The 13,993-nt window shown below is 43.7% G+C and overlaps 1 protein-coding gene across 1 annotated transcript; it reads right to left on the minus strand.

Annotated features, from left to right (window-relative positions):
- Positions 1 to 271: 271 nt before the first annotated feature.
- On the minus strand, positions 272 to 13,774 carry LOC139366656 (peptidase inhibitor 15-A-like). Its single transcript, XM_071104333.1, has 6 exons — positions 13,686 to 13,774; positions 13,091 to 13,422; positions 9,198 to 9,316; positions 3,268 to 3,400; positions 2,943 to 3,058; positions 272 to 2,224 (listed from the first exon to the last, which is right to left on the minus strand). Exons 2-6 carry the CDS (start codon positions 13,367 to 13,369, stop codon positions 2,089 to 2,091), a joined length of 783 nt encoding a protein of 260 aa, XP_070960434.1. The 5' UTR covers positions 13,370 to 13,422; positions 13,686 to 13,774; the 3' UTR covers positions 272 to 2,088.
- Between the last annotated feature and the right edge of the window lie 219 nt (positions 13,775 to 13,993).

Genomic DNA, 13,993 nt, shown 5'->3' on the forward strand with positions numbered 1-13,993 from the left:
GGTAGTCTACTGGCTGAGCTATGTGGTTTGGTAGTCTACTGGCTGAGCTATGTGGTTTGGTAACCTACTGGCTGAGCTATGTGGTTTGGTAACCTACTGGCTGAGCTATGTGGTTTGGTAGTCTACTGGCTGAGCTATGTGGTTTGGTAGTCTACTGGCTGAGCTATGTGGTTTGGTAGTCTACTGGCTGAGCTATGTGGTTTGGTAACCTACTGGCTGAGCTATGTAGTTTGGTAACCTACTGGCTGAGCTATGTAGTTTGGTAACCTACTGGTTAGCTATAGTTGCTATGTGGTTTGGTAACCTACTGGTTAGCTGTAGTTGCTATGTGGTTTGGTAACCTACTGGTTAGCTGTAGTTGCTATGTGGTTTGGTAGGCTGTTGGGTTAGCTGTAGTTGCTATGTGGTTTGGTAGGCTGTTGGGTTAGCTGTAGTTGCTATGTGGTTTGGTAGGCTGTTGGGTTAGCTGTAGTTGCTATGTGGTTTGGTAACCTACTGGTTGGGTTAGCTGTAGTTGCTGTGTGGTTTGGTAGGCTGTTGGGTTAGTTGTAGTTGCTATGTGGTTTGGTAACCTACTGGTTGGGTTAGCTGTAGTTGCTGTGTGGTTTGGTAGGCTGTTGGGTTAGCTGTAGTTGCTATGTGGTTTGGTAGGCTGTTGGGTTAGCTGTAGCTGCTATGTGGCTTGGTAGTCTGTTGGGTTAGCTGTAGTTGCTATGTGGCTTGATAGGCTGTTGGGTTAGCTGTAGCTGCTATGTGGCTTGGTAGTCTGTTGGGTTAGCTTCAGTTGCTATGTGGCTTGGTAGGCTGTTGGGTTAGCTTCAGTTGCTATGTGGCTTGGTAGGCTGTTGGGTTAGCTTCAGTTGCTATGTGGCTTGGTAGCCTAGTGGTTGAGTGCTTCATGTTAGTTGAGGTCTGAGACCTGAGGCCATGTTCTTCTGACCATGACAAGGCATAACCTACACATTGTGTGTAATGCCTTCAGCACCATTGACACATGCTGGGATTCATTGCAAGGTGTGTTACAACGCAGCACACTATAACAGACAAAAAAGGAAGCATCGCTGGAGACGCCTTGCAGTTTAGGACACAGCGTTGCGTTTGCTAGCTAAGAGAGATTTGCGGTGGCTAAGGGGTCGATTCAATCTGAATCACTAAAGTTCAGAGTTACTTGGCGATTGAAATTTAAAGATAATTTCTGATTGAGCCGACATATGCAGTGTTTACCGTGAACGCGGTCTCTGCTCACTCCGGGGCGGCAGGCTAGCCTTGTGGTTAGAGCGTTGGACTAGTAACCAGAAGGTTGCCAGTTCAAATCCCCGAGCTGACAAGGTACAAATCTGTCGTTCTGCCCCTGAACAGGCAGTTAACCCACTGTTTCTAGGCCGTCATTGAAAATAAGAATTTGTTCTTAACAGACTTGCCTAGTTAAATAAAGGTAAAATAAAGTTAAAAAAAATATACTACGCATTGCCTTTAAATGTCTATTACGCCATAGAATTGGTACAGATTGAATCGCGCCCTAATTAACGGTACATAAATGAATTATTTCTCTCCACAGTTAGCCAACATGATTAGCTAAGCAAGCCAAAAAAAACTGTAAAAGTTAGGTAACAATCACTTTTAAAAACTATTTTTGCTTGCTGCCGTTAGTGTTGGAATGTTAATAACTCGTATCCATTTGACCCATCGTGAGGCGCGTGTCCACATTCTATGGGTACATGACCAATGGTAAACCCATTATACTGTAACACTGTCAGGAAACGTACTTCACTACATAAATTATCATCCGACTGTATCAATCAATCAATCAATCAATCAATCAATCTAATTCATCATATGATAATCATTAAAAAAAATAAAAAAGAATCTGGAAAATATGTCAAATAAAAAACATGAATTCTATGTACACATTATTATAAATGTATGCTTTAATCTTAAATAAGTGTGTTTTCCACGAATGTTGTGCAAATCCTTCAAGGGGGAAAGTCTCTGTGTTGGGGTCGGGGGTCAGCGGGTTAGCACCAAATGGCAATAGGGAATAAGGTGTGATTTGGGACGCAGCCTTAGTCTGGACAGGGACTCCTGGCTCTATTTGAACCACTGCAGATAGTTTGTGTTGAGGGCTGGGAAGCACATGTTGTTGGAACAGGAGCCTCCGTAGCTCGGGGGACAGGCGGAGCACGGGACGCTTACTTTGTAGGGTGCCTCTCCGATCCAGTTCCCTCTGGAAAACACAAGACAGACAGACACAGAGTTAATACTGGCACGGAGTGGTCTGGGATTCAGCTATAAGATAGCATTGAAATTATATAACTATCTTATAGGGAATGTATTTAGAGAATGTGAAAGCTAGCCAGAGAGATAACGGTAAAAATGTTCACATATTTTGGGTGACAACATTTTCTTCATTTCAGTAAGCCTGTGAGTGGCTACATCGATGGTGGCCACAGTTGTCCCTTTGGAAGGAAAATGCTTCTCTTGATTGACTTTTATAAAACACAACTGCACATGTCCTAAGACACCAACACATGTGTTCTTCAGTGTGGAAGCCGTTGGTGATTTAGAAACATGTCAGCTGGTTGTATTATGAGGTCACAAGTCAGTCAGAATTCCCAAGGCCTTCGATCACGGAATACAGGAAGAGAGAAATGACTCTGGACTTCTTTGAGGTTCTGGAGGAGTTGGAATGTACCTGGGACCTGGTATGTATATTCAGCTTTGTGCTGAAGCTCAAGCTCCAACGGAAGGAGATGAACCGTACGGTTGCCAAAACAGGCAGGTTGAGCATTGGCATGATCAGAACTACCAGTTTGCCATTGTTAAAAGTAACAGGTCAACAGCATAGAAGTTGATGTTAAAGATACTGTATTCCTACTTCTTGAAATGTCAAAAGGGGGTTTAAGTTGGAAAAGAAAAATAGCATTCTATTACCGTCTACTTACTTAGATGAATAGTTACACACTAAGAATGTAGTCCGTTTCCACACGTTCCCCCACACGTTCATATTGTGACAGGTGTGTATAGCACAGCCGACTTTGTTTGTTGTGGCCCAAACCATCTGTAAAGTAGAGAGACAGTAGGGATCATCAATTATCCAAAGATCATCCATACCACTATCATCAAAATGACAGGTTCAAATTCAACTTTTCCAATCAAGCATCGATGTCAATGGGAGATTTGCACTACACTTCAAGTCAAGCATGTGAATCTTAAGTTCATTTATTCTGGCCATACAACATTATGACTTTTCCTTGACTGTCTTCTTACCTGTGTATAATGTGTACACATGGGTCCGTAGCATTTCAGGGGACACCTGGGGTTGCAGTCCCGGGGGTAAGGGAACACATAGTCCTTCACTTCATCATGCCAGGGCTTCACCAACTGGAGAATAGAGCGGTAGCTGAGGACAGGGACAGACAGATTAGTACTGAGGACAGACACAGACTGGTTAGTACTGAGGACAGAGACAGACAGATTAGTACTGAGGACAGGGACAGACAGATTAGCACTGAGGACAGAGACAGACAGATTAGTACTGAGGACAGGGACAGACAGATTAGTACTGAGGACAGACACAGACTGGTTAGTACTGAGGACAGACACAGACTGGTTAGTACTGAGGACAGACAGATTAGTACTGAGGACAGAGACAGACAGATTAGTACTGAGGACAGACATATTAGTACTGAGGACAGAGACAGACAGATTAGTACTGAGGACAGGGACAGAGAGATTAGTACTGAGGACAGACACAGACAGAGGACAGACAGATTATTACTGAGGACAGAGACAGACAGGTTAGTGCTGAGAACAGACAGATTAGTACTGAGGACAGAGACAGACAGATTAGTACTGAGGACAGACAGATTAGTACTGAGGACAGAGACAGACTGGTTAGTACTGAGGACAGAGACAAACAGATTAGTACTGAGGACAGACAGATTAGTACTGAGGACAGAGACAGACTGGTTAGTACTGAGGACAGAGACAAACAGATTAGTACTGAGGACAGACAGATTAGTACTGAGGACAGAGACAGACAGATTAGTACTGAGGACAGACAGATTAGTACTGAGGACAGAGACAGACAGATTGGTACTGAGGACAGAGACAGACTGGTTAGTACTGAGGACAGAGACAAACAGATTAGTACTGAGAACAGACAGATTAGTACTGAGAACAGAGACAGGCAGATTGGTACTGAGGACAGACACAGACTGGTTAGTACTGAGGACAGAGACAGACAGATTAGTACTGAGGACAGAGACAGACAGATTAGTACTGAGGACAGAGACAGACAGGTTAGTACTGAGGACAGACAGATTAGTACTGAGGACAGAGACAGACAGATTAGTACTGAGGACAGACAGATTAGTACTGAGGACAGAGACATACTGGTTAGTACTGAGGACAGAGACAAACAGATTAGTACTGAGGACAGACAGATTAGTACTGAGGACAGAGACAGACAGATTAGTACTGAGGACAGACACAGACTGGTTAGTACTGAGGACAGACACAGACAGATTAGTACTGAGGACAGACACAGACTGGTTAGTACTGAGGACAGACACAGACTGGTTAGTACTGAGGACAGACACAGACTGGTTAGTACTGAGGACAAGGACAGACAGATTAGTGCTGAGGACAGACACAGACTGGTTAGTACTGAGGACAGACACAGACTGGTTAGTACTGAGGACAGACACAGACAGATTAGTACTGAGGACAGACACAGACTGGTTAGTACTGAGGACAGACACAGACTGGTTAGTACTGAGGACAGACACAGACTGGTTAGTACTGAGGACAGAGACAGACAGATTAGTACTGAGGACAGACACAGACTGGTTAGTACTGAGGACAGACACAGACAGATTAGTACTGAGGACAGAGACAGACAGATTAGTACTGAGGACAGAGACATACAGATTAGTACTGAGAACAGACAGATTAGTACTGAGAACAGAGACAGGCAGATTGGTACTGAGGACAGAAACAGACTGGTTAGTACTGAGGACAAAGACAGACAGATTAGTACTGAGGACAGAGACAGACAGATTAGTACTGAGGACAGAGACAGACAGATTAGTACTGAGGACAGACACAGAGACGTGATGTGATCATAACAATTTACAGGAACTCAATTCCTTTTGTTCACCTGACCTAGAATTCCTTACAATCAAATACCGACCGCATTATCTACCAAGAGAATTCTCTTCGATCATAGTCACAGTCTTGTATATATCCCCCCCAAGCAGACACATTGACGCCCCTGAAAGAACTTCATTCAACTCTGTGTAAACTGGAAACCACATATCCTGATATCTTGAGGCTGCATTTATTGTAACAAGCTCCCTAAATTTAATCAGCATATCGAATGCGCGACCCGGGCTGGCAAAAGTCTGGATGATTGTTATTCAGACTTCCACGACGCATATAAAGCCCTCCCCCGCCCTCCTTTCGGAAAATTTGACCATGACTCCATTTTGTTGCTCCCAGCCTATAGACAGAAACTAAAACAGGAAACGCCCGTGCTCAGGTCTGTTCAACGCTGGTCCGACCAATCGGATTCCACGCTTCAAGATTGCTTCGATCACGTGGACTGGGATATGTTCCGCATAGCGTCAGACAATAACATTGATGAATACGCTGATTCGGTGAGCTAGTTTATTAGCAAGTGCATCAGTGATGTTGTACCCACAGTGTCTATTAAAACTTCTTGATTCTACTTGAGACGCATATGTCTCAAGTAGGCACCTGGAAATGCAAATGCGCTACGCTAAATGCTAAATGTACTCGTTAAAACTCAAACCTTGATCAAAATTCACAAGCAGGGTATTGAATTAAAGCTACACTCATTGTGAACCTAGCCAACAAGTCAGATTTTTAAAATGCTTTTCGGCGAAAGCATGAGAAGCTATTATCTGATAGCATGCACCACCTGAAAATGCCTGAATGCGACGTAAACAAAGACTCTGCTTATCCGACGCAGCACAAAACGCAGAAATAAAATATAAAACATTCATTACCTTTGACGAGCTTCTTTCTTGGCACTCCTATATGCCTCCATAAACATCACTATTGGGTCTTTTTTTCGTTTAAATCGGTCCATATATACCCAAAATAGCTTTCTATGGAAGCTGTGTCATTCAGAAAAAAACATTGTTTTTAAACGCTGCGTCATTTTTTTAAATTAAAAAAGTTGACGATAAACTTTAGGTATTAGTAAACGTTTATAATCTATCAAAATGATTACAGGGCGATGTATATTCAATAGCTCCTCGTCTGCAAATCAATGGCTGCCAATGTCCACATTTACAACATCCTGGTGGAGACTGGCGACAATGGCGACATCGTGTGGAATCTGTATGAATTGCATGCAGGTCGATATTAAATTTTGTCCTCTTTTAACAACCCATGGAAGTGACTTATGGAAATTATTTTTAGCTTTCAGAGAGCAGTTTTTCTTGCATTTTTCAATGAAACACACGATCTGTTATAGTCACAGCCATGATTTAACCAGTTTTAGAAACTTCAGAGTGTTTTCTATCCACACATACTAATCATATGCATATACTATATTCCTGGCATGAGTAGCAGGACGCTGAAAAGTTGCGCGATTTTTAACAGAATGTTCAAAAAAGGAGGGGGTAGAAGTAAGAGTTAACACCTTCCCCAACCAGAAACCGTGGATTGATGACGGCATTTGCGCAAAACTGAAAGCGCAAGCAACTGCTTTTAATCAGGGCAAGGTGACCGGAAACATGACCGAATACAAAACAGTGTAGCTGTTCCCTACGCAAGGTAATCAAACAAGCTAAGCGTCAGTGTAGAGACAAAGTAGAGTCGCAATTCAACGGCTCAGACACAAGAGGTATGTGGCAGGGTCTACAGTCTATCACGGACTACATAAGGAAAACCAGCCCCGTCGCGGACCCCGATGTCTTGCTCCCAGACAGACTAAACAACTTCTTTGCTCGCTTTGAGGACAATACAGTGCCACCGACACGGCCTGCTACCAAAACCAACGGAAGTAAAACATTTAAAAGTGTTAACCCTCGCAAGGCTGCAGGCCCAGACGGCATCCCCAGCCGCGTCCTCAGAGCATGTGCAGACCAGCTGGCTGGTGTGTTTACAGACATATTCAATCAATCCTTATCCCAGTCTGCTCTTCCCACATGCTTCAAGAGGGCCACCATTGTTCCTGTTCCCAAGAAAGTTAAGGTAACTGAGCTAAACGACTACCGCCCGTAGCACTCACTTCCGTCATCATGAAGTGCTTTGAGAGACTAGTCAAGGACCATATCACCTCCACCCTACCTGACACCCTAGACCCACTCCAATTTGCTTACCGCCCCAATAGGTCAACAGACGACGCAATCGCAATCACACTGCACACTGCCCTAACCCATCTGGACAAGAGGAATAGCTATGTAAGAATGCTGTTCATCAACTACAGCTCTGACCCTGGGTCTCGACTCCGCCCTGTGCAACTGGGACCTGGACTGCCTGACTGAGGACAGACAGATCAGTACAGAGGACAGGGACAGACAGATTAGTGCTGAGGACAGACAGATTAGTACTGAGGACAGAGACAGACAGATTAGTACTGAGGACAGAGACAGACAGATTAGTACTGAGGGCAGACAGATTAGTACTGAGGACAGAGACAGACAGATTAGTACTGAGGACAGACAGATTAGTACTGAGGACAGAGATATACAGATTAGTATTGAGGACAGAGACAGGTGGTGAGGGTAGGTAACAACATCTCCACCCCACTGATCCTCAACACTGGGTCCCCACAAGGGTGCGTTCTCAGCCCTCTCCTGTACTCCCTGTTCACCCATGACTGCGTGGCCATGCACGCCTCCAACTCAATCATCAAGTTTGCAAACGACACTACAGTGGTAGGCTTGATTATCAACAACGACGAGACGGCCTACAGGGAGGAGGTGAGGGCTCTCGGGAGTGTGGTGTCAGGAAAATAACCTCACACTCAATGTCAACAAAACAAAGGAGATGATCGTGGACTTCAGAAAACAGCAGAGGGAGTAGCCCCCATCCACATCGACGGGACAGTAGTGGAGAGGGTAGTACATTTTAAGTTCCTTGGCATACACATCACAGACAAACTGAATTGGTCCACTCACACAGACAGCATCGTGAAGAAGGTGCAGCAGCGCCTCTTCAACCTCAGGAGGCTAAAGAAATTCAGCTTATCACCAAAAACACTCACAAACTTCTACAGATGCACAATCGAGAGCATCCTGTCGGGCTGTATCACTGCCTGGTACGGCAACTGCTCCGCCCACAACCGTAAGGCTCTCCAGAGGGTAGTGAGGTCTGCACAACACATCACCGGGGGAAAACTACCTGCCCTCCAGGACACCTACACCACCCGATGTCACAAGAAGGCCAAAATGATCATCAAGGACATCAACCACCCGAGCCACTGCCTGTTCACCCCGCTATCATCCAGAGGGCGAGGTCAGTACAGGTGCATCAAAGCTGGGACCGAGAGACTGAAAAACAGCTTCTATCTCAAGGCTATCAGACTGTTAAACAGCCACCACTTACATTGAGTGGCTGCTGCCAACACACTGACACTGACTCAACTTCAGCCACTTTAATAATGAAAAACATTATGTAATAAATATATCACTAGCCACTTTAAACAATGCCACTTAATATAATGTTTACATACCCTACATTACCCATCTCATATGTATATACTGTACTCTATATCATCTACTGCATCTTGATTAAGCCGTTCTGGCCATTACTCATTCATATATTTTTTTATGTACATATTCTTATTCATTCCTTTACACTTGTGTGTATAAGGTAGTTGTTGTGAAATCGTTAGGTTAGATTACTTGTTAAATATTACTGCATTGTCGGAACTAGAAGCACAAGCATTTCGCTACACTCGCAATAACATCTGCTAACCATGTGTTTGTGACCAATAACATTTGATTAGATGTATCCCCCATAGAGCTGTGGTCAACAGTAGTGCACTGAATAGGTAATACGGCACCATCTGGCACACATACAGGGTCACGAGATCCAGGATCCGTTCACCCTCCCCTCCGACATCCTGAACCTTAACCTTTAGAGGGTGATACACCAAACTGAGTTGGGGTCAGCACCTAGGGTCAACAGTGAAGGGTCAGAGGTTAGAGGTGACTCACCGTCCGGTCCTGACAGAGAGGTTCTGGCCCAGGAACCTGAGGAGGTGTCGAGGTCCGTGCTCCCACAGACACGAGTGGGCCCAGTCCTCAGCTGATTTAGACAGGGTCTCGTCCCACGTCTACACACACGTAGAAACACACACACACACACACACACACACACACACACACACACACACACACACACACACACACACACACACACACACACACACAGATACACACCCACACATACACACACACGCAAGTAGAAACATACACACAACCACACCCACAAGTAGAAACATACACACACACATATACACACACACAAAGACACGCAGAGAACATAAGAACATTTAGAAAAGTGAATAACATGGACTGCAATGTAGTTTGTCTATAATCCATGTTCCCTACTAAGGCCTGTCTCTAATCCATGTTCCCCTACTAAAGCCTGTCTATAATCCATGTTCCCTACTAAAGCCTGTCTATAATCCATGTTCCCTACTAAAGCCTGTCTATAATCCATGTTCCCCTACTAAAGCCTGTCTATAATCCATGTTCCCCTACTAAAGGTTGTCTCTAATCCATGTTCCCCTACTAAAGCCTGTCTATAATCCATGTTCCCCTACTAAAGCCTGTCTATAATCCATGTTCCCCTACTAAAGGTTGTCTATAATCCATGTTCCCCTACTAAAGGTTGTCTATAATCCATGTTCCCCTACTAAAGCCTGTCTCTAATCCATGTTCCCTACTAAAGGTTGTCTCTAATCCATGTTCCCCTACTAAAGCCTGTCTATAATCCATGTTCCCCTACAAAAGGTTGTCTCTAATCCATGTTCCCCTACTAAAGCCTGTCTATAATCCATGTTCCCCTACTAAAGGTTGTCTCTAATCCATGTTCCCCTACTAAAGGTTGTCTATAATCCATGTTCCCCTACTAAAGGTTGTCTCTAATCCATGTTCCCCTACTAAAGCCTGTCTATAATCCATGTTCCCCTACAAAAGGTTGTCTCTAATCCATGTTCCCCTACTAAAGCCTGTCTATAATCCATGTTCCCCTACTAAAGGTTGTCTCTAATCCATGTTCCCCTACTAAAGGTTGTCTATAATCCATGTTCCCTACTAAAACCTGTCTATAATCCATGTTCCCCTACTAAAGGTTGTCTATAATCCATGTTCCCTACTAAAGGTTGTCTATAATCCATGTTCCCCTACTAAAGATTGTCTATAATCCATGTTCCCCTACTAAAGGTTGTCTCTAATCCATGTTCCCCTACTAAAGCCTGTCTATAATCCATGTTCCCCTACTAAAGGTTGTCTCTAATCCATGTTCCCCTACTAAAGGTTGTCTCTAATCCATGTTCCCTACTAAAGGTTGTCTATAATCCATGTTCCCCTACTAAAGATTGTCTATAATCCATGTTCCCCTACTAAAGGTTGTCTATAATCCATGTTCCCTACTAAAGGTTGTCTCTAATCCATGTTCCCCTACTAAAGCCTGTCTATAATCCATGTTCCCCTACTAAAGCCTGTCTATAATCCATGTTCCCCTACTAAAGGTTGTCTCTAATCCATGTTCCCCTACTAAAGCCTGTCTATAATCCATGTTCCCCTACTAAAGGTTGTCTCTAATCCATGTTCCCCTACTAAAGCCTGTCTATAATCAATGTTCCCCTACTAAAGATTGTCTATAATCCATGTTCCCCTACTAAAGGTTGTCTCTAATCCATGTTCCCCTACTAAAGCCTGTCTATAATCCATGTTCCCCTACTAAAGCCTGTCTATAATCCATGTTCCCCTACTAAAGATTGTCTCTAATCCATGTTCCCTACTAAAGGTTGTCTCTAATCCATGTTCCCCTACTAAAGCCTGTCTATAATCCATGTTCCCCTACTAAAGGTTGTTATACAGTAGATTGACATGTATTAAGGCCCTGAGAAATGGTTTACCTGATGGAACGTTGCAATGAATCATCTGTGAGCATGAGCAGCAGTGTAACCTTGTTTTCCTTTCTGTTTTCACAAAGGTTTCTAAGAAAACTAAACCGTCTGTAGGCTTTCTTAAAAAATAAAAAAAATAATTACTCTTCCAGCTCTGCATTGGTCTCTTTACGATATTCCATTTACGCGAGACTGTTCTGCTGCGTTCCCAGTACTCCAACGCAACCATGTTCCCTGAGTTATGACGCAACAATGCAACGTGGTATCTTCATGTATTCTACAGTACCGCTGGAACGGAACACAGAGCCAGAGAAGAATTGGATCAGGGTTTGGGACGAGAGACAATCTCCTACATCGTTGCAGGCTACTCTCTCATGTGGTTCCGATTCAGAATGTTGTATTAGAGAATGGAAAGAGGCTTCCGCTCAGTGATTCCATCATCGTTCCTATGCAACTGGCCTGTTCAGAGCGAGACACTGCCAATAGTTGGTTTATCGTAGCTAGAGTCTTTTTTTACAGTAGCCTCTTTTGGGAACAATGCACTCTTCACTGTATCTAGAATACAAAAATAACCTTTTGTGTGTTTCTACCCATTCATCATTAATTCATGAACTTCTCCAACCAAACCCATTACATCACTACATGGACACTTGGATACCAAATAGCACCCTATTCCCTATATAGTGCACTACTATAGCACCCTATTCCCTATATAGTGCACTACCATAGCACCCTATTCCCTATATAGTGCATTACTATAGCACCCTATTCCCTATATAGTGCACTACTATAGCACCCTATTCCCTATATAGTGCACTACCATAGCACCCTATTCCCTATATAGTGCACTACTATAGCACCCTATTTCCTATATAGTGCACAACTTTTGATTAGGGCACCCTATGACTTTGGTCAAAAGTAGTGCACTATATAGGGAATAGGGTGCCATAGGGCTCTGGTCTAAAGTAGTGCACTATATAGGGAATAGGGTGCCATAGGGCTCTGGTCAAAAGTAGTGCACTACATAGGGAATAGGGTGCCATAGGGCTCTGGTCAAAAGTAGTGCACTATATAGGGAATAGGGTGCCGTGTGGGATGTGGTCACAGTGTAGTTCAGAGCAGGATGTTCAGTGACAAATGTCTCTTCTGGCCCAGCTGTTGACCACATTTCAGGGTTCAGGACCACCTAGAGCCTTGCTGGTAGAGCCCGGAGGGGGGAAATGTAGAGAGCTCAAGTGCTCTTCAGTTATAGACGCTAGTAGTACCTCATAAAGACTAGACTAATGGGTTCACGTGGACCAAGGTTCTGTCCTAAATGAAATACAATGGGCCCTGGTCAAAAGTGGTGCACTGCATAGGGAAAAGGGTGCTATAGTAATGCACTATATAGGGAATAGGGTGCTATAGTAATGCACTATATAGGGAATAGGGTGCTATAGTAGTGCACTATATAGGGAATAGGGTGCTATAGTAGTGCACTATATAGGGAATAGGGTGCTATAATAGTTCACTATATAAGGAATAGGGTGCTATAGTAGTGCACTATATAGGGAATAGGGTGCTATAGTAGTGCACTGCATAGGGAATAGGGTGCTATAGTAGTGCACTATATAGGGAATAGGGTGCTATAGTAGTGCACTATATAGGGAATAGGGTGCTATAGTAGTGCACTATATAGGGAATAGGGTGCTATAGTAGTGCACTATATAGGGAATAGGGTGCTATAGTAGTGGACTGCATAGGGAATAGGGTGTCTAAAGTTATACTGTTACACCAACGTGTAAAGTATAGTTTATCATAACGCTTACCACTGATGTTACCAATAGGGGAATTATCAATACATACACGTCAATATCACAATCACACAATCACAAGAGCAAGTGAAGGCAGGGAAGTCAGGAAAACAGAATGGTCATTCGTCATAAAATCAATGAGCAATAGATTGATAAAGTCGGAAGATAAATCACTTACCATGTACTCCATATTGGACGCCGGAGGGAAAACTTTCCCTCTTACTTTATTGTGATAATCAAGAATGACAAGCATGTCGTTTTGGGAAATATAACGCTTCTTCCTGGTCAGAATAATATTCTTGCTGTCTGCTTCCCCATAGCTGAACGCTGAGCCAAGGTCGGTGAAATTGGTGGCTGGCAGCGTCGAGGACACGGTGGGAGAGTTGGCTGCCAATACACTTGCTCCGCAAGATATGCACAGCAGCAGCAAGTCTATGGAAAAGTGCGGAGCATTCATGTTTGCTTCTTTTTCAGATTTCTCAAATGCTGTATGTGAAGTCTGGATTTAATCTGAAATGAAAGCAATACAAATCCGAGACATTAGATACGTATATTTTTACGGTGTGCCAACTAGAATGGGCCAAGATTTAAAATGTTCCATGCGTAAAATTGAATAACATCAGTGTTATTTTTTTAAAAATACATCCCACGCAAGTATGTAACCTAAGATAGTGTGACGTTTCAAATAGTCAAAATGTCAAAGATGCATTCAGTAGAGAAATATCGGTGTCAACAGAAGAAATAAAATCCCTGGAAACTTGGAGCGGTCCTACCTTCTCCTTTTCAGCCGTATCTTGTACCTGCGTTGCCTGGCGACACTCTTCCAACCTTCCAGTTAGAATAGTAGACAAGAGGGATAGAGAGAGAGAGAGAGAGAGAGAGAGAGATGATGCTCAGTTCAAGCAGTAGCCTAGACTAGTCAAACTATACGAGGACTTCGGCTGCCGTTCTGCGCGCCGGGTTTTTATATATCACAGCGGTAGATGCAGGAAGTACGCCGGTCCGAAGGTGTGCTGACTGAGTCCCCTCCCTTTCACCTGAAAACAAAAACATCATTTGGAGAGAGATGTTATGTTGTATC

Source organism: Oncorhynchus clarkii, chromosome 15 (assembly GCF_045791955.1).
Source record: "Oncorhynchus clarkii lewisi isolate Uvic-CL-2024 chromosome 15, UVic_Ocla_1.0, whole genome shotgun sequence".
Lineage (NCBI taxonomy): Eukaryota > Metazoa > Chordata > Actinopteri > Salmoniformes > Salmonidae > Oncorhynchus > Oncorhynchus clarkii.